This window comes from Nycticebus coucang, chromosome 15 (genome assembly GCF_027406575.1).
Source record: "Nycticebus coucang isolate mNycCou1 chromosome 15, mNycCou1.pri, whole genome shotgun sequence".
Lineage (NCBI taxonomy): Eukaryota > Metazoa > Chordata > Mammalia > Primates > Lorisidae > Nycticebus > Nycticebus coucang.
This window is the reverse complement of record NC_069794.1, coordinates 20,453,211-20,472,822: the sequence shown is the minus strand read 5'-3', so window position 1 is coordinate 20,472,822 and position 19,612 is coordinate 20,453,211. Positions and strand designations below refer to the sequence as shown.

Here is a 19,612-nt window from a genome sequence, read left to right as displayed (position 1 = left end):
CAATCATTATTCTTACACCATGGGTTGGAGAATGAAGTTAATTAATTTTCCAGAGGAAGTTAATGAATCATCTAGTTTATGACAAGTACATAGCAGAAGAAAGGGATTATTATTATTAATCCTTAATGTGTCTTGAACACATTCCACTTGTAGGCACTGAGCAAGTATGTAGCATGTACAAATTCCTTTAATTTTAACAGCTGCTCTGTGAGATAAGTGCCATTATTATACCTATATAGGTGGGCCATAAGTGCAAAGCCATGAATTCCTAAAAGACAGTCATAGGGAGATTGCTCTCTCTCTCTCAATGTCTCTCTCTCACACACGACCTGCTCACAGAGGCAGAGCTTGGAGTTACGTGGTCATAAGCCAAGGGATCCCAGGAAACCTCAGCAGTCTTATGAAGCCAGATGAGAAAAGCAATGTCACCTCCTAGAGCCTGCAGAGGCCGTGCACAGCTTCCAGACCACCCCTGATTTCAAACTCATGACACTGCTTGATACTGCTTTTGGACATCTGGCTTCCAGAACTGTGAGAGAATAAATTTCTGTTGTTTAAAACACCAACTATGTGGTAATTAGTGATAACATCAGTAGCAGACTGACAGGAGACCCTCTGTAGCTAGGTAGGTGGACCCCCTGCCTGCAGTCACCCCGTGCTCCTCCAGAGAACCCCTTGATGAGCCTGTCGGAAGACTCTCCCTGCGAGGCTTGCCTGCTATCGTTTGCCAGACTCCAGTTCTGTTCTCTTTGCAACTCGACATTGTGTTACCTGACCCGTTCTCTTTCTCCTCTTTTGCCATCACTCTTGGCAACTACAACATCCACTTATCTACTCAGTATTCTGGTCTCCATGAGTACCCTGGATTACATCCATCAGCTTACTCAGATAATGCTCCTGCCAGGCCTACCCTCATGCTCAATCATCAGTTTGTTCCAAAACATACATGAACAGAGTAATTTCTCGCTTCCAGTAAAAGCAAAAACCTTTCACCCCATATCCCATTCTGGTGCCTGCCATGGTTCTCTGCTTCCATCATAGCAAATATTTGCAAGAAGTTGTCTGTACATTGCCTTGATTCCTGCTCTCTTTCGTGCTTGCGCTGAAGCAGCTCTTACCAAGGTCATTCAGAGCCTCCCTCATCACTTCTCATGCTCAATTGTTGTTCCTCATCTAAGTTGACCTCAATAGAATTTGGCATAACAGGTTCCTTTCTTACACTTGGGTCTCTTTTTCTGTCTTGATTTCAGGGACACTCCATTTTCCTGATTTTCTTTTTTACTTGACTGATGATTTCTCATTCTTCTTGCTGGTTAGTCTTCTTTTGCTAAATCTCTCCACTCTCACCTGTCTTTTCTCTTGAGGTTATTTTATCTAGTGCCATGACTTTACTCTCTATATCATTTTAGTCTCAGACATGAACAGTCTCCACTTTTCCTGGCATCACAGTTATTCTCTCTGGCTGTATTCTGATAAGCCTCATTTGAATTTCTCATGGGCATGTCAGTCCAAGCTGGTCCAAGATAGAACTTCTTATTTTCAGCCCCACCACACCAAACGTGGTGCCTCCACAGTCTTGACTCTCTGAGGCAAGGGCACGCCTCACTGCTAAAGCCCAAGCTTCAGAGTGATCCTTCCTGACCTGTTTCTCCTATTCTCTTCTTCTTCCAAACAACACCAAGTCTTTTCACCTATGATTCCACCCATATGTCTTCTGTGATTACTTGTTGTAACTTCCTCCACGCCCCCATGGTCCAGTCCCCTAATGCCTCTTGCCCAGACTGTTAAAAGCCTTTGAACAAGGCTCCCTGCTTTCACTCCTGCCCCTGCCCAGTGATCTGTTCTCCATATAACAGCCACTGTGGTTGTTTAAAATACAAAAAGTCTCATTTCTCCCATGTTTAAAATTCCCCACTTGCATCCGATTCGACATGTATGATAAAATCCAAACCTGTTCCTGTGGCCCGTGATCTAGCCCTTGCCGACGTCTTGACCTTTGGTTCCCCTCATTCACTGATCTAAACATATTGACGTCCCTGTTTTTTCAACAGCAGCGAGCGTCTTCATCCCTCCTGACTTTGCACTTCAGCTCCTCTGAACCTGCTAACCACTCCTCTTCTCAGAGCTGGCTTGTTTTTATCACTGTGGTCTCAAAATGTTGGCTCCTAGGAGAGGATTTTCATGCTCACCTTATTTAAAATAACCAAGCTGTAGAAAATAATTTTGCTCAATCCAATTTGACAAACTCCTTTTTTTTTTTAATTTGCCAACACCTATGTAAATGTACATAGTTTAGGTATATTTGGTAAATTCAGAAAGCTTCCTATTGAGAATAGATTATTCAGAAGTCCTACTTTTGATTGTTTTATTAAGGAATTGATTATGAACAAATTGACCTAGAGCTGTATAAAACAGTGGGGCATCAGTTTCTGACCTGTATTCTCATACTTTTTTCTCCTCTATAACTGAATAAATCATATTTTTCAGTAGCTTTTGTACTTTCACTCCTTGATTCTAAGCTTTATGATCAGAGAAACTTGTATGTTTTGTTCATTTATTGCTTCAAAGTTTAGAGCTCAAAGGAACTGGTTAAATGGATGAATGAAGAATTGGTTATCAAGAGAAACTAGATTTGAAATCATTGAAGAAGGAATAGACAATGTGCCATTGAAAGCCAAAAATATCTGTCATCTCATTTTATTGAGATGTAAAAAAAGAGGTTAGGAATTAGGAGGTGAGAAAGTAGAAGTTTTTTGTTTATTTAAAAGAAGGAGATTCATGTCTTAGAGTATGAAGTTAAAGGGGGAAAGGAAAAGAACCATGAAATTGTTGTCTATAATTAGAAAGTTATATCAACTAATGAGTAAAAATCTGTTCTTTATAGCTGGTTCTTTATAGCTGAGTTCTAGATTGTGTTCCTCAGTTTATTTTAAGAACTATTAAAAAATTGGATTTAAAACCTTTCACCCATAATAATTCATGAAACAATATACAGTTATTTGGTACTGATTTTATCTGTTACATAAATGCTTAATTGCATTTAAACTTTGCGGAAGTTATAAATTTATTTTTAGGACACAAGTGATTAGAAAATAATATTACAAATAAATGTGAAACGCCATGAGGATGAAATTAATGGGGAGGGAAATGAGGGTGTATAAAAATTGAAAAAGCATTTTCTATCTAGTGCTTGTCCTAGGAGATTAGATTAACTACCAATATGCTAATTCTTGGTGATGCAGATTAATATTCCACTCACTATTTATTTGTATAGATAAATAACATCTGAAGAATTGTTATAAATTACACTGCATAACACTTTAAAAGTCATTAAATTAATATTCAAAAACCATTTATTTTACAATTTAAAAAAAGTGAGAAATATGCAAATATAAGGGATTAATTCAGTATAAACACATACAAGTTAGAAAAATACATTAATTTCTTCTTTTATTTAAATATGCTATCTTCATAGTGCCTGTAATGGCCTTAAGATAATTAAAGGAGTTATTAAATGTGATACTAAATTAAAATTTATTGGAAGGCACATAATGCAAAAAGGAAGTAAAATTAAAATACATTGTAACATGTATGCAATAAAAACTGGTTGAGAACTTATTCTTAAAATGGTTTATCTATTCATATATCTAATTATAATTTAATGCAGAGGGATGCATAGTTTCAGGCACAAAGTAGCTCTAAACTAACAGAGTAGTAATGAATTATCTGTTACAGTAACATAACCTGTGACTGACTTGAGAATTGTAAGACACAAAAATGCAAATTCACTCTGACGACTTTTTTTAAATCACATATACAGTGTAAAATCATCTGTTTATCCCTGGTTGAGATGATTTAATAGTTTTTCATCTATCTCATCTGCTGTCTACATTTGAGGATATCTGTGGCCTGAAATTGTCATTGACACAATTTTGTATCTTAAAATGTTCATATATTGAAAATAATTAAAATGTGAAATAAGTCATAAAATATCTGTTCATGCTGGAGCGGTTATATTACAGTTATTTCATGATCCTTCCCTTTTAGAGTCAGCTTTATCTTTAAATCAAGAATAGTCCAGTAATGTTAAGGGTCTTCCATGACAAAAAGCTATCTACAGATGAATTTTCACCGAGTTTACAGTTTTTCAAATTTAATTTTAAATCAGTAGTGTTTGATTTTTATCTCTGTCAGTTTTACTTAAATTTAAATGCTTAAGTGTTAGTCATCATTGTGTGTATAATAAAATGTCTCTAGGGCAGCACCTGTGGCTCAGTCGGTAGGGCGCCGGCCCCATATACCGAGGGTGGTGGGTTCAAACCCGGCCCCGGCCGAACTGCAACAAAAAAATAGCCGGGCGTTGTGGCAGGCACCTGTAGTCCCAGATGCTTGGGAGGCTGAGGCAAGAGAATTGCTTAAGCCCAGGAGTTGGAGGTTGCTGTGAGCTGTGTGATGCCACGGCACTCTACCCAGGGCCATAAAGTGAAGCTCTGTCTCTACAAAAAAAAAAAAAAAAATGTGTCTAAAGGGAATGTGGGCTGGAAAAAATGGAAATAACATTTCCAGTTGTAGGTGCTTTGCCATTAAGTTATCACAGAATGTTACTGTTGATAACTGAAACACACACAGATAAACCTTCTGCATTATCATGTCTGTTTTTAGTGAGATAAGATATAAATTATTTCATATATAGATCAATTCATTTTTCTATAGGAGGAATTATGTGTTTTATTGAAACAATATTTATAATGTTTTATTTTTATTTAATCTACCACTCAGGCAATAAAAGGAAGGCTGAAAATTATTCTTTCTCGATAGACTTTATCTGATATCAATAAAAAGAGTGTATTGAAATTTTCAATGAAAAATACAAAAAAGGAAGTTGTAACACAAAGTTAAGTATTTGTGTATGTAAACATATATCATCACAGAAAAAGAACAGTGAAAAATAGAGTATAACATTTACAAAAGGTTCACTTGTATAGGGGACTTGCCATGAATGTAGCTTGGAAGACAGGAAGTTGCTCTGGGTAAGTCAGTGAGTGAGTGGCGTGTTAATGTGAAAGGAGGGACGTGACCGGGCACTACCATAGACTTTACAAATGCAGCATGCTTAGGCTTCACCAACCTTAGAAAAGAGTATTTTTCTTTCTTCAATAATAAATGAACCTTACCTCACTGAAACTTCTTTATGTACTTAAAAAAACTTTTTGGCTCTTTTGTACTAATACTTAGCTTAAAACACAAAGACATTGTATAACTGCACAAAAATATTTTCTCTCTTCATGTCCTTACATTATAAGCTTTTTTATATTGAATTTATTTTATCTTTTACTTTTTTTTTTTGTAGAAACAGAGTCTCACTTTATCGCCCTTGGTAGAGTGCTATGGCATCACAGCTCACAGCAACCTTCAACTCCTGGGCTCAGGCAATTCTCTTGCCTCAGCCTCCTGAGTAGCTGGGATTACCTGCCACAATGCCTGGCTATTTTTTTTGTTGTTGTTGCAGTTTGGCCAGTGCTGGGTTTGAACCCACCACCCTTGGTATATGGGGCTGGCGCCCTACCCACTGAGCCACAGGCGCCACCCGTATCTTTTACTTTTTAAACTTTTTTTTTTAAGTGAAGACACAAACACATAAGCCTAGGCCCACACAGGGTCAGGATCCTCAATATTGCTGTGTTTAATCTCCACGTCGTGTCTCTCTGGAAGGTCTTCAGGGACAGTAACACTGAGGGACCTGTCATCTTCGATGATAGCAAAGCTATCCTGGAATACCTCTCGAAGGGCCTGAGGCTGTTTTACAGTGAATGTTATTTTAATAAGTAAAAAGAATAGAATATACTCTAAAAGATAGAAAGTATAGTACAATAAATACCTAAACTATTAGTCATTTATTGTCATTGTCAAGTAATATGTATTGTACATAATTGCATGTGCGATACTTTTATAATTGGGTCAAGATGAAAGTTTTGAGATTTACAAAAGTCAAGAAATTTGAAAGCCACACAGATGGAAACAAATGAAGCCCTCCCAGCAAGTTGATACTTGCCCGAGTAAATCAGAAAGGACACTTTGACTCTGTTTCTTGGAAGTGAAATAGAGGACTCTGGTACAGTCTGTCTCAAAACTTTCCTAGTGACTCTCATACACTTGGCAGTACAGTAGACTGACTTACATCAGCATCACTACAAACATATGAGTCATCGATTGCACTATGATTTTATGATGGGCGTAACCTCCCAGGTATAGAAATGTTTCAGCAATAGGAATTTGTCCCCTCTGTTGTAATTTTGTGGGAGCAATGTCTTATATGTAGTCTGTTGTTCATCAAAGCCTCATTATACAGCACATATTTGAGAACACACAGACTCCCCTTCAAAGGGCAATAAAATCAATCCACAGTCATGAACCCTGACATTTTAATTCATGTGATAATAGGGAAAAGTTAAAAATTGTCACTGTAATATTATTCATAAAATTTTACCAGTTTTTTATTATTGTGTCATAAGGAATAATACTAAATCAGAGAAAATAAAGTGGTCTAAAATATAATAACTGTAGACAGTTCTGGAATTTATTTTTTAATTACTCATATACTAATCAAAATTAGTTTGTTGTCAATAGCATAGAGCAGGCACAAAAGAGTAATAACAATATTTGGAAGTATTTACTCATTTTTATCTTGAATATATACGCTTGTACGTTAAATAATAGGATGATATTTTTAATATTATTTTCACAAAATACATTAATTTGTAGAACACAGACGTGTAGTTACTGAAGATAGACCCCCATATATTCCCAAATCATTGTTATAAAGTAATTGAATTTAAATTTATAAAGAAACATTTTATTTTTGACTTCAAAAAAATTACGTCTTTAAGGATCACTTAGAGTGAACAGAAATCAGGAGGAGCATTTGCATTGCCTGAGTCAGGAACATGCTTATTCCCTGATGCTAACGTGGCAAGTGTTCGTTACATGAACGCGTCTATAAAGCAGCCCTCAGAAACCCTGGCGGAGGACACATCAGAATGCCTGTGATGCTGGGTACCTTTGAATCTGTCCTTATTATTTTGACAAAATTAAGTATTCTGCAAACATTGTTATGTAACTTATTGGTAAATAAAATTGGGACCTACTTCACAATTTATAGTCAAACACAGCTGCTGAGAAAACAAAAAAAATGACCCTATATTATGGAGAAACTATAACCTTAGCAGCTTTGTTAGTATTTTAGTTCAAGCCACAAAGTTCAACTTGGTTTTTCACTCTCACTCCTGTGGACCTGTGAAAGCGGAGTGCAGTGGCTGAGTGTAGTGGTGGGGTCAGGTGTCAGAGTGCATTGCTTCCTGAATGACTCTACAAGAACAGAGAGAATGTTTAACGAAACATATTTGCAATCATGATGTTTTAAAAACTGGCCAAATTGAACGAATCACCTAGGCTGCTTGTTAAATATAGATCCCTGCACTAAGACTACTGAGTTAGAATTCCCAGTGCAGAGGCCTGAAAAATCTGTGTTTCCCCCGTGCAACCCAGGTGATCAGGAAAACGGGGGAAACTTGGCAGAGCTGCTGATCTCATTCGAAGACTTCAGCTATTATTTGGATTCTCTGAGTAACGAGCGCATAGCGTATCCCCTCAGTGGGTCCTGCAGATGCGTAGGTTACAGGAGACCTGCCTAGGTAACCATCCAGAGTTTGTAATATGGTTCTCTGTCTTGGAACAGAGTTTCAGTGTCCTTTTAAAGCTGTGGCCTTTGATTGCAGAGTAGGTAAATGCTCCTTGGTTCACTACACTAAAGCCTGGGACCCAACATGAATCAGAATCAGACCAGTCTCAGCAGACGTGATTCTGCATTCTTACCCATTTGTACTCTTTATGAAAAAGTTGGTTTTGGGGGGAGAGGAGGGAAGACCCTATGGCATATTCATGTCACATGAATGTTACTAACTCTTTCTGCACCTCTGCTTTTATTATTCCATTTTATTTTTCTACTGTCCTTCCATCTCTTTTTATGATGTACTCAAACAATGGTTTGATTACTGAATCATTACATGGTCTTTTAAAACTTAATTATAAGTATGAGACTAGGACTATGGCAGGTCATTTTAATGAATATATTTCATAATCATATATTGATATGATTCAGTATCAATATTTAAGCTGATTATAAAACATAATTACCAGTATATCCTAGGTGTTTACTGCAGCTTAACGCCATCATTTTGAAATACTATTTGACTTGCTGATTACTTCAACCTCCCAGTATTAGATTTTCTCCCTTACGTTTGTGGATTAATTTTCATTGGTTCTTTCTGTGGAATTTTCATTGGTTCTTTCTGTGGAGAAATTGATTTATCTCCATCGTTTACTTAAGTGAGAAATACAATATCGCACAGCAAAGTTTTTGAAGATAAGATGGTAAGAACAACAGAATATAATTGATAATGTGGTATTTAATTATTTTCAGCATATGATAGTATTCATGATTTTCCAACTGCTTATCAAAGTGTAATAATTTATGGATAGTTTGATATTAAAATGCTCTACTTTTTTTTTTGTTTGTTTAGTTTGAACATGCTAGGAGGTCTGAGGATTGTCAGGTGGGAATCTCGCCTTTCTTTGTAGCAACTAGTGTGTGTGAGCTCCTGATTTTTCTTTCTGGGGGTGCAATAAGAGTCTCAGTTTGTCACCCTCGGTAGAGTGCTGTGGCCTCATAGCTCATAGCAACCTCGAACTCTTGGGCACAAGTGATGCTCTTGCCTCAGCCTCCGCAGTAGCCAGGACTATAGGTGCCCACCATGACACCTGCCTATTTTTAGAGGCGGAGGTCTTGCTCTGGCTCAGGCTGGTCTCAAACATGTGAGTTTCAAGTGATCCACCCACCTTGGCCTCCCAGAGTGCTAGGATTACAGGCGTGAGCCACCATACCAAGCCTTCCTGGTTTTCTTTCTAATATAAAAAAAGATGAAAAACGCAGTAGGTGGTGAATCAAGTATTCAATGTTATCATCTTTTATAAATAATTTCAGAATATGAAATAAATTTCTCAGTGATACCTTTTTTAATATGACTAGAAGGTTAGGCATGATTATAGAATAAAATAATTAAGAAACTACCACACATGTAATTTATTTTTGATTTTTATACTTTTAGTAGAGTCTAGGTTATATATGAGTCTATGTAGTATGTCTCTATAATACGTCTTGATATGTAGTGACCACTGTTGTCCAGCTGTTATCCTTGGAAAGCTGAATTTGGTAAAGTAAGATGAGCATTATGATTTAGATCCTTAGATTAGTTTTGATGCATTATCTCATTTACTGTCTGAAGCATATGGACAAAGAGAGTTAACATGCATACTAAGCATTTTCGTCTTTTATCTCTGCTTGTGTTACAGAAACCCTTGAAACTCTCATCAGACAAGCAGAAAATTACACCAGCATACTTTTTTGCAATACCTACAGGAACATGGCCTTAGAGGCTGCTGTTTCAATCCAGGAGTTCTTCACTGATGTGGGGCTCTATTTATTTGGTGCAGATGTTAATCATGAAGAATTTGTGAACAGATTTTTTGACAGTCTTTTTCCTCTGGTCTACAACCATCTCATTAACCCTGGTGTGACTGACAGTTCTCTGGAATACTCAGAGTGCGTCCGGATGGCCCGCCGGGACGTTAGCCCATTTGGTAATATTCCCAAAAGAATAATTGGGCAAATGGGGAGGTCACTGCTGCCTAGCCGCACGTTTCTACAGGCGCTCAATCTGGGCATCGAAGTGATCAACACCACAGACTACGTTCACTTCTCCAAAGAGTGCAGCAGAGCCCTCCTGAGGATGTGGTACTGCCCTCACTGTCAGGGCCTGGCTCGCAGCCGGCCTTGCATGGGATACTGCCTTAATGTCGCAAGAGGCTGCCTGGCGCACACGGCAGAGCTGAACCCACACTGGCATGCATACATCCGGTCACTGGAGGAGCTGTCAGATGCAATGCATGGGACCTACGATGTTGAACATGTGCTCTTGAACTTCCACTTACTTGTTAATGACGCTGTGATACAGGCTCATCTCAATGGGCAAATGTTATCAGAACAGGCAAGTAGTCACTCCATGTTTCCTGTGTGATTTCTTAGAACACAAAGATTACCAATGATATATACACACACACACACACGCACACACACACACACATATATATCCCACAGTAGCATCTTTGAAGATAAGATAAGAACAATAGAATATAATTGATAATATGGTACAATGTGGTGTATATATACAGGTATATGTATGTGTGTGAATATGCATATATATATATAAATATATCAACTTTGTTGATTTTTAGCACATCATTATGTACTTTAAATTTATGGCAGCTGAAAAAATTTATACTTTAAGCAACTGTAGGAGAATGCCTGAGTTGACATATTTCATTAAAGGTAGCGTTTTTCTTTACATCTTACATCAAAACTTGAATTGACTAAACTATCACTTTCTCCCCCCAGTAGAAACTTTCTCAAAGGATTACCTTAGGGTGGTGGCGAGAGCTCAGGTTTAAAATCTGGAATGGCAGAGATTTGAATCTGTCGTGTGACAATAATTAGATACATGAAATTACACGAGTCCCATTAGCCTCTTTGAACCTCAATTTCCTCGTTGACAAAACAGAAATAGTAACATATAACTTTCCAAGTATTATTTGGAAATACTAGCTAGTATGGTACCTGCTACTAAAAAAAGTGGGTTGTTATTGTTAGACTTTCAAAGATATTCTGTAAAATGGAGAATTCCAGTTGTGTACATTAAGACGTGATAGCTTGGTGTTCCAAAGTGTTTCTTCAGAGACTCCCCAGAATCTGTCACAGTGATGGCGTGATGATTTTCAATATTAGGTGTATACACTGTCAGGGTGTTTTATTCTTAGTACACTAAGAAGTTTTTGTTACAAAAATTAAAAGATATGAGAATTTATTATTCTTCCCATCTTCTGTAGAGCCATATATTTTAAAATATTCACAGGCTGCCTTACTAAGAGCCCTCCGTACAGTGAAAATTAATATGCTTCTAATGGTTCTACTATATCTTTTCTTCTGAAATAAAATTATACTTCCCAGTGCCAACAAAATATTATACATCTCCCTACCCTGGCACTAATTTATTGAATTAATAAACATTCTCGTTATTAATTCTATATGTCAATTCCTTTGATTAATTACTGATAGAGATTGAATCTGAAAAGCTTTCCGTCCAACCACTTTCTCCCCTTCTCTTCCTAAATTCAGGGTCTTTCAGGGTCTATGTGAGCCTATATGACGCCTTTAAGAAAATTAGAAATAACACTGTCTTTATAGCACCGTGATATGGGTAAAGTCTGAGCTGGATTTGAACTCCCACACCCTGAGCCAGTCATCTGGGTGTGCCTGGGCAAAGGGCAAGGTTCCCAACTTAACACAGTGGTCCTCGTCTTTTTGTTCTTTCTCATCCTTTTATGAAAATAAGATATTGGCCAGAACCTCTGGAAGGGATACAATAAACCAGTTCAAAAGAAGGTGCATATGGATGCTGAGGTTTTCAGTGTTTTTAGTAGATATGGGAGTCTTGCTTTTGCTCAGGCTGAGCTCAAAGTCCGGAGCTCACGTAATCCACCTGTGTAGACCTCCCAGAGTGCTAAGATTACAGGAGGGAGCCACCACTCCCAGCCTGCTTTTCCTATTTTAAAGAGTAAGATAAATTTGTAGTAGATAAGCATGTTTTTAAATCCTGAATTTGCTACCCATTAGTCATATGGGCTGGGAAAACTACTAACGCCCTTTGAGGCTATTTGTCCTGTGGGAAAAAGAAGGGAGCAATGTTGTAAATGGGACAGTATTGGTCAGACTGTGATTGTGGTAGACACTCGGCACCTGGCAGCCTTAGCAGACCTTCATGAAGCGGGTCACTTTACTATCTCAAAGTATTCGAATTAAGTTTGTGTTGTATAAATAAGTTTTACACTACACTTTTCTCACATAAAACTCTTTGGTGGATTTTCAAAGAGCACTCTTTTTTTAAGCAAATAATCTGATTTCATATAATAAATAGTCCTATGACTATCTTGAGAAACATCAATTATTACTAATAAATTATAGATTCTTTTCCTAATAAAACAACTGAGATTCTCTTTTTTTTTACTTATGGGAATCAAAGAAGTAGAAACTGACTTTAAATCCCTTGAAAATTGACCCATTAATATTTATTACTGCCAACTTCAAAGTGATTTATAAGCTCTTTATCAAGCTTTGATGACCAGTTCACACATCAGTGAATTTAACAAATTCAAAATAAATTACTGGAGAGCCAGCAAATAATGATTTTCCCACATTCCCAAAGCAATCTCTGAGATCTAGTACTTCCAAGTCTAGTCCTCACTAAATACCTATTTTCACTTTAAAAAAATCCATGGAGGTATCAGGTGTATAATACTTCTGGCTGAATTACAGCTGGAGAAAAAGAAGTTTAGTTTCCTAATAAAAATCATAAATATGCAATACATGTATTTGATAAATGTTTAAAGAAACAAAAAATAGTTTACATGACAGTATTTTCAAATTTTACGATTATTTTGTGGATTACTTAAGAAAAAAAAAATAAAGCAGAAATAGCCCAAAAAGTTGGGACTAAAAATACAGCTTTAATAGAAAAACTAAAATAGTAGCCTGCTTCATTTAGAGCAAAGCACTAATTTTGTCCTACTTCTTTTTAATGTTTTATACATTTTCCTAAAATATTACTATGCATGAAATTTTGCATAAATTAGGACTAGGGAACAAAAAGGTTGGAGCAGAATACTCAAATCTCAGTCTCCCGAGTAACCTAATTAAAGTACATTGCCATTGCAATTTTAGATACCTTAAATGTAATACATTCTACAGTAAACATTACAGGTGAACTTGACAGAAGTCATGACATTTCCTTGGTGGCAGTGTGGGAGGCTTTGAGTGATGGGAGAGGTGGCAGATTGAATAAGCATTTTGGAGCCAGGCTATTTTCACAATCATAAAAAGACTAATATGTCCTTCTCCCTAGAAAAATGACACACACTGAAACACAACCACATGCAAAATAGTGCATGTAATTTCAGATACTTTATAGCTCCTGTGATGCCACAGGCCTGAGTCTAAGGACCCCTGGGCTAAAGAATAATATCCTCATTTTGTAGGTAAGATATTGTGATACCAGAGTTGGTTCCTAGAGTTTTAGAGAAGAGAGGTTTAAACATGGTTGTAGTTATTTGAATTAATGTTGAGTATGTAGAACGTGCTCTTTTGACCATAACATAGATCAGAGATCATTTCTAAAGGATTTTACCCACTGAATTCTAGTCACTAAATCGTGACAGGGAACTTGTTACTGGAGAAGTGGCCAGATTAACCATGTAGTGGTTTCTCTTTCAATGCCAGGCCCATTTTTTTTTTTTCCTGAGATATGGAATGAAGTATTATCTAATTAGAGACAAGTCAAAGGGTAATTTTATTGTGCATCGATTTTCTATTCAAATAAATATTACGCTATGTTGAGGTAGTTTTGGCCTCTGCTGGTAGGAATTTTCTTTACATGCCTGATTTGATCTGAACCCTTCCTGTTTGGGAAATTTGCCCCCTGCACGTGTGAATCATAGGTATGGGTGGTTGTGGTGGTAGGTAAATCCAGTCTGGCCCTTTGATAACCTTTCTTGAGTTTAGCAGGATTGGCAGGGATTAGGACCAATCCATGTATGTCATAAGAGGCAAGTCCAAAATTCTTTAGAAACACATTATGTAACAAGCTTGAATAATTTTTGGATACATATTTCATGAGACTTAGACGATGTTGCATGATTAACTCACGATTTTATCTTTCTGAGAAAGATTGTGGTATGAATTTCTTGAGAATCAGTACATATAATTGTAACTCTTTGAAGGCTTATGAGGCAGAATCTTGACAAAAGGTCTCCCAGAATAGTGGTCCATCGCATTTGTGGACAGCTCAAGTTTTTGGAAAGTTCATTCTTATGGTACATGAATATCTACATTTTAAACTGCCATCCCCGGTAGACTAGAAGACAGTGTTTTGAAGATAGGGGCTGTCCTAGAGACTAAGTCAGATATTTGAAGCCTGTTTTATCTGCCTCCTTTCCTCACAGCTTCTTTCTAGGCTACTGACTCCCATTTCATTCTGAAAATAAAAGGTAATAGAACTTATGTTCTTCCTCAATCAATTTTTGTGTTAAGTATGCATATGCTTTTGTTACGTTATTGAAGTCTCTCTGAAATAACAGAGCGCCTATCACAATATTATGAGCTTTTTGTCACCTAGGAATAAAAAGCTTTTACTAATATCCAGTGATTCTTTTGAGATTTTCTGAAATAATATTTCCTTGAATTTTATGTGTGTAGCTCTTCAAAGGCATCACTGATATTTTCAGCTGCTTTGGAAATATTTTCTGCTACTTTGGTGGAGTAAATTCTCTCTAACTTAGATACTGAATAAAACCTTGTATGTTGTTTATCAATTATTTTATTTTAATTTTTTTAATTGACAGATGATATTTATGGTATACATCATGATGTTTTGATACATGTGTATATTGTAGAATGATTAAATCAAACTAATTAACATACAAATTGCTGTACATACCTTTTTCCTGTGGTGAGAACATTTAAAATCTACTTTTTTAGTAATTTCAAGTCTATAAATTATTATTATTATTAAATATAGGCCAAAGTAGTACAGTAGATCTGCAAAACGTATTCCTCTTATCTAATTGAAACTTCGTACCCTTTGGCCAACCTGTCCCAATTCCTCCTCGTACTTGACCCCAGCCGCTGGCAACACCCATTTTATTCTTTGCTCCTACATATTCAACATTTTTTTCACATAAATGAGATTCAAGCGTTATTTGTCTTAGCATTATGCTAAGTAAAATAAGCCCCACTTATTTTACTTAGCATAATGCCTTCTAGATTCATACATGTTGAAAATGAGAATGGTTTTCAAGAATGAATAGAACTCCATTATGCATATAAACTACATTTCTCTCTCCATCTATCCATTGATGGACACGGAGGATTATTCTGTGTCTTGATTATTGTGAATAATTCTGCAATAGATACAGAGTACATATATCTCTTCTACATACTGATTTTACTTCCTCTGGATACGTATCCAGGAGGGGAATTGACAGATCATAGAGTCTTTCTAGTCTTTATTTTTGAGGAACCTTCATATATTTTTTCATAATGGCTGTACTAATTTATATTCCCATCAACAGTGTACAAGGGGTCCCTTTTCCCCAGGTCTTTGCCAACCCTTGTTATCATTTGTCTTTTTGATAACATTAGTTCTAGCAAGTATGAGATACTGTTTCATTGTGGTTTTAATATTTACATTTCCCTGATGATAATGATATTAAACTTTTTCAAAATGCCCCTATTCGCCATTTGTATGTCTCTTTTGAGAAATTTCTATTCAGGTCCTCTGCCCATTTTTCATTGGTTATTTTTTTATTGTTGTTATTGATCATTTGTGTTCTTTATGTATTTTAGATATTAACTCCTTATCAGATGTATGGTTTGCAAATATTTTCTTCAATTCCATAGGTTGTCTCTTTAATCTGTTGTTTCTTTAGCTGTGCAGAATCATTTCAGTTTGATGAAATCTCGTTTGTCTAATTTTGTTTTTGTTGTCTGTATTTTGGGTTTATATCCAAAAAAATCTTTGTCAAAATCTGTGACAAGAATTTTTTTCCTATGTTTTCTTCTAGAAGCTTTGAGTTTCAGGTCTTATGTTTAAGTTTTTAATTCATTTTGAATTGATTTTTAAATGTGGTATGAGATAAGGGCCTAATTTCTTCTGTGTGTAGATATTCAGTTTTCCCAGCACCATCATTGAAGGTACTATCCTTTCCGCATTGTGTATTTTTTGCAGCATTGTCAAAAATCAACTTACTAGAAACACAATGGAAATAGATTTATTCTGGGCTCTGTATGATATTCTATTGATCTATGTGTCTGTTTTTATACTACTACATGCTGTTTTGTTTACTATAACTTTGTAGTATATTTTGAAGTCAGGTAGTGTAATATCTCTACTTGTATTCTTGTTCCCAAGATTGCTTTGAGGTCATTTGTGGTTCCATTTGAACTTCAGGTATTTTTTTCAATTCCTATGAAAAATTTCATCGGACCTTTGATAGCGATTGCATTGAATTCATGTATGGCTTTGCGTAGTATAGACATTTTGGTAATATTAACTCTTCTAATGCAAGGACACAGGATAAATTTCCACTTATTTCCATACTCTTCAATTTTGTTCATCACTTTTATAATTGTCAGCATGCAGATTTTTCAACTTCTTTGTTAAATTTCTTTCTTTTTCTGCAGTCATTGAAGTAGGATTATCCCTTTTTTGGAAGGTTTATTGTTAGTGAATAGAAATACTGATTTTTGTGTGTTACTTTGTATTCTGTAAGTTTACTAAATTTGTTTCTTTTTTCTCACTTTTTGTCATAGAGTCTAGAGTTTTCTGCAAATAAGATTGTGTTATCTGCAAACAGATCATTTACATATAGATTTATGGTTCTTGTATGCTCCTGATGAATTGACCCCTTTATCATTACATAATAGCCTCCTTTGTCTCTTTGTACAATTTTTGACTTTAAATCTAGTTTGTCTGACAAAAGTCTGGGTACTCCTGCTCTCTTTTGGTTTCCATTTGCCGTGGAGACTTAACCTATCCTAGGATGATGAGAGAAGACTCCAACTCTCAGTGCCTTCCTTGGTGTGTCCGGCTGGCCTTGACTATGTATGGGGACAGATGTGAAAAAGGCCTCTGAATAATTTCTACTCTCTCTTCCATTTTCACCCTTAACAACCAAGGAAGAAATAATAGGAATTTTCAAAGTCTGCATATTTCAGGAACGTTTGGCATCTTTTGTCCCACTCCCATTTTTCTTCCATTCACCAGCAGGGCTGACTATGGACATCTAACTCTTCAGCCACTATCTTTTCAGGCAGGTGTTACCTCCCACTTTTAAAAACTTGGGCCTGTTTCTTTCTCTATTCCATTTTCCACCACTCACTGTGATCTTTTGGAGCCTGTTCTTTTGGAAATGTAAACAGTGGTTGAAGTAGAAAACCATGAGAAGTTTATGATAGGGTCAGGGTTCGGCTGTGTGCTGAATCTCCAGTGACCTTTGGGCTGCACTTGATTATATAGTGAGGCACAATATGTGTAGTAAGATCTAAAGAAGGTCCCCCTTTAGTAAATCATACCAACAGTAGATGTCTGATGCTGGATACCACAACTGAGGATGAAGTTGTGCATTGCAATGTTACTTTCAAGTTTGGTTTGGAGATAGGAAACCTTTATCCCCCAATTGGGTAGAAAACGACTCTAAAAACAGTCTTTACATATTCTAAAATAATATATAGTAATAATTTCCCACAATAAAGTAGTAACTCTTAGTGAAAAATTATCTGATCTTGAAAAGAAGAAAAAACAATACTGCCTTCTTTTTCAATGATTTAGTGAGGCAACCCACTTGAGTCATCTCTAGGTTCCTTTTTATTATTATTATTATTTTACTCCTGCTAGGAGCCATACTGTCATTTGTAAATTTAGTTGTTAATTTGAAGAAGATTATAAGTAGCAAATAATTTTTCTTCCCAAGAGTTGTTGGGAAAACGAACCTAAGAGTTATTGTTTTATGTGAAAATAATAATAATCTTATAACTCTAACATTGGAATGATATTCAGTGTTTATTATTTCACAGACTATAATATTCATCTCTGGCATTCACTTTATAAGCAGTTTTGTTGTGCTATTTTTTTCCCTCAGTAAGAAATTAAACAAATCTTTGACAACTTATTTTTATACAGTTTAGAGTCGTATTTTTTTTTTATCTTTTTTGAAAACATGGTGAGAAAAAGAAAGTCTCAGGAAAATGCATTGCTTATGATGGATGGAATTTATTTTGCTGAGAGGTGATAGAAACACAAATTCATTTAACCCTGCCCTCCAAGGAGGGGAGTAATTACTAAATCACAGAACTAATAAAAAGTTGAAAGGTACAAATCACTGCAGGTCTGACTTTATCTAGTTTCTCATAAATGTTATCAGGATTCTTCTGAGGCAGTGGAACTTTTGTCTGTTAGTTTATTTCTCAGGGAGGATGTCCCCAAGTGGTAGCAAGTTGGGTTGTTGTACTTCCAAGCTCTTCATCTTATAGTTTAGCAAGAAAAAAAATAATGCAAACTTATTTCCCATTGCTGAAATCTTATGAGGTCTAGGGTAAATATTTGAGCTAGTTTGGCAACTTTTCTGTAAGTTTTTTGGTGTTGAATTGAAATTGGAACATAGCAGATTTTTATTTGAAAGTTTACTGTGTTTGAAATTAGTTGATGTCAAAGTAATTTTTCCAGCCCCACGTTTGCAAAATAGAATTAAAATCTATAGTCTAATGGAAGAAGAGACTGAGTATAGCTGGGTTAAAAGCTGGAGCTAGTTTCTTTAGTTATCCCGGTAATGTATCTGTGCCAATAATCTGGTAGTGCTGAGTTACAATAGGAAGGGATAATTGAGCAGGTGAATAAGGAATATGCTGCCAATGTATCAACTGACAGAGAGGATGTTCCAGAGGATGGATAAAGGACAAAAATGCATACACACACAACAGAGAAACAAATGCGAACTAGATGGTATGCTGTGACAATGAAGCCATCTCCATAATGAATATCTTCTAGTTAGTGATGTACAAAATAACAGCAACAGATGTGTAATAATACATTAATATAAAAACATCATGGACATAAGACAAAAGTTAAAGATAAAAATATAGAAATAGAAAACTGAAAAAATTATAAAACTACTATAAATTCCAAAAGTATAATGGAATTCCTGGATGCTTTTGCTTTAGAATCAGGATTAAGATGTGATATCATATTGCACACTCTAAATGTTTCTGTGGAGGCATTATTAATATAATTTGGCAACTCTTACAACTTATCCATTAAAAAGTAACTGAATACAAATGGGCAAACTGTTTAAATAAACATTCTCCAAGGAAGGCTGTACCAATAAGCTTATGAAACAATGTTTTTAACATTATTTGATGTTAGGAGCAATGCAAATCAAAACCAAACCCCGTGGGATTACACCTGCGGTGCATCTTACAAGGCTATATGCGAAACTTAGTAAATGTGGAATGTAAATGTCTTAGCACAATAATTAAGAAAATGCCAGGAAGGCTATGTTAACCATTGTGATAATAGTGTGTCAAATAGTCTATGAAACTAGTGTATGATGCCCCATGATCATATCAATGTACACAGCTATGATTTAATAAAAATAAAAAATAAAAAAAAAACCGGTGAAATCTACCTTACACACTGTAAGATGGCTATTTTAAAAAATATATAGGGAGTAGCAAGTGATGGTGAGGCTGTGGAGAAATTGGATCACTCACATCTTGCTGGAGTGAGTGTAAAATGGTATAGCCAATTTGATAAACAGTTTGCTGCTTCCTCAGAAAGTTAAATATAGCATTACCGTAAGACCCAGCCACTTCCATGTCAAGGTGTACACTCAA

General features: G+C 36.0%; 1 protein-coding gene across 2 annotated transcripts in view; it reads left to right on the top strand.

Annotated features, from left to right (window-relative positions):
* The window catches only part of GPC5 (glypican 5), a 715,907-nt gene that overhangs the window by 280,396 nt on the left and 415,899 nt on the right, over nt 1-19,612 (top strand). For both annotated transcript variants that reach the window (XM_053563555.1, XM_053563554.1), the window contains exon 3: nt 9,409-10,103. In XM_053563555.1, coding sequence (XP_053419530.1) covers nt 9,409-10,103 — 695 coding nt within the window. The remainder of the gene's footprint in view (nt 1-9,408; nt 10,104-19,612) is intronic.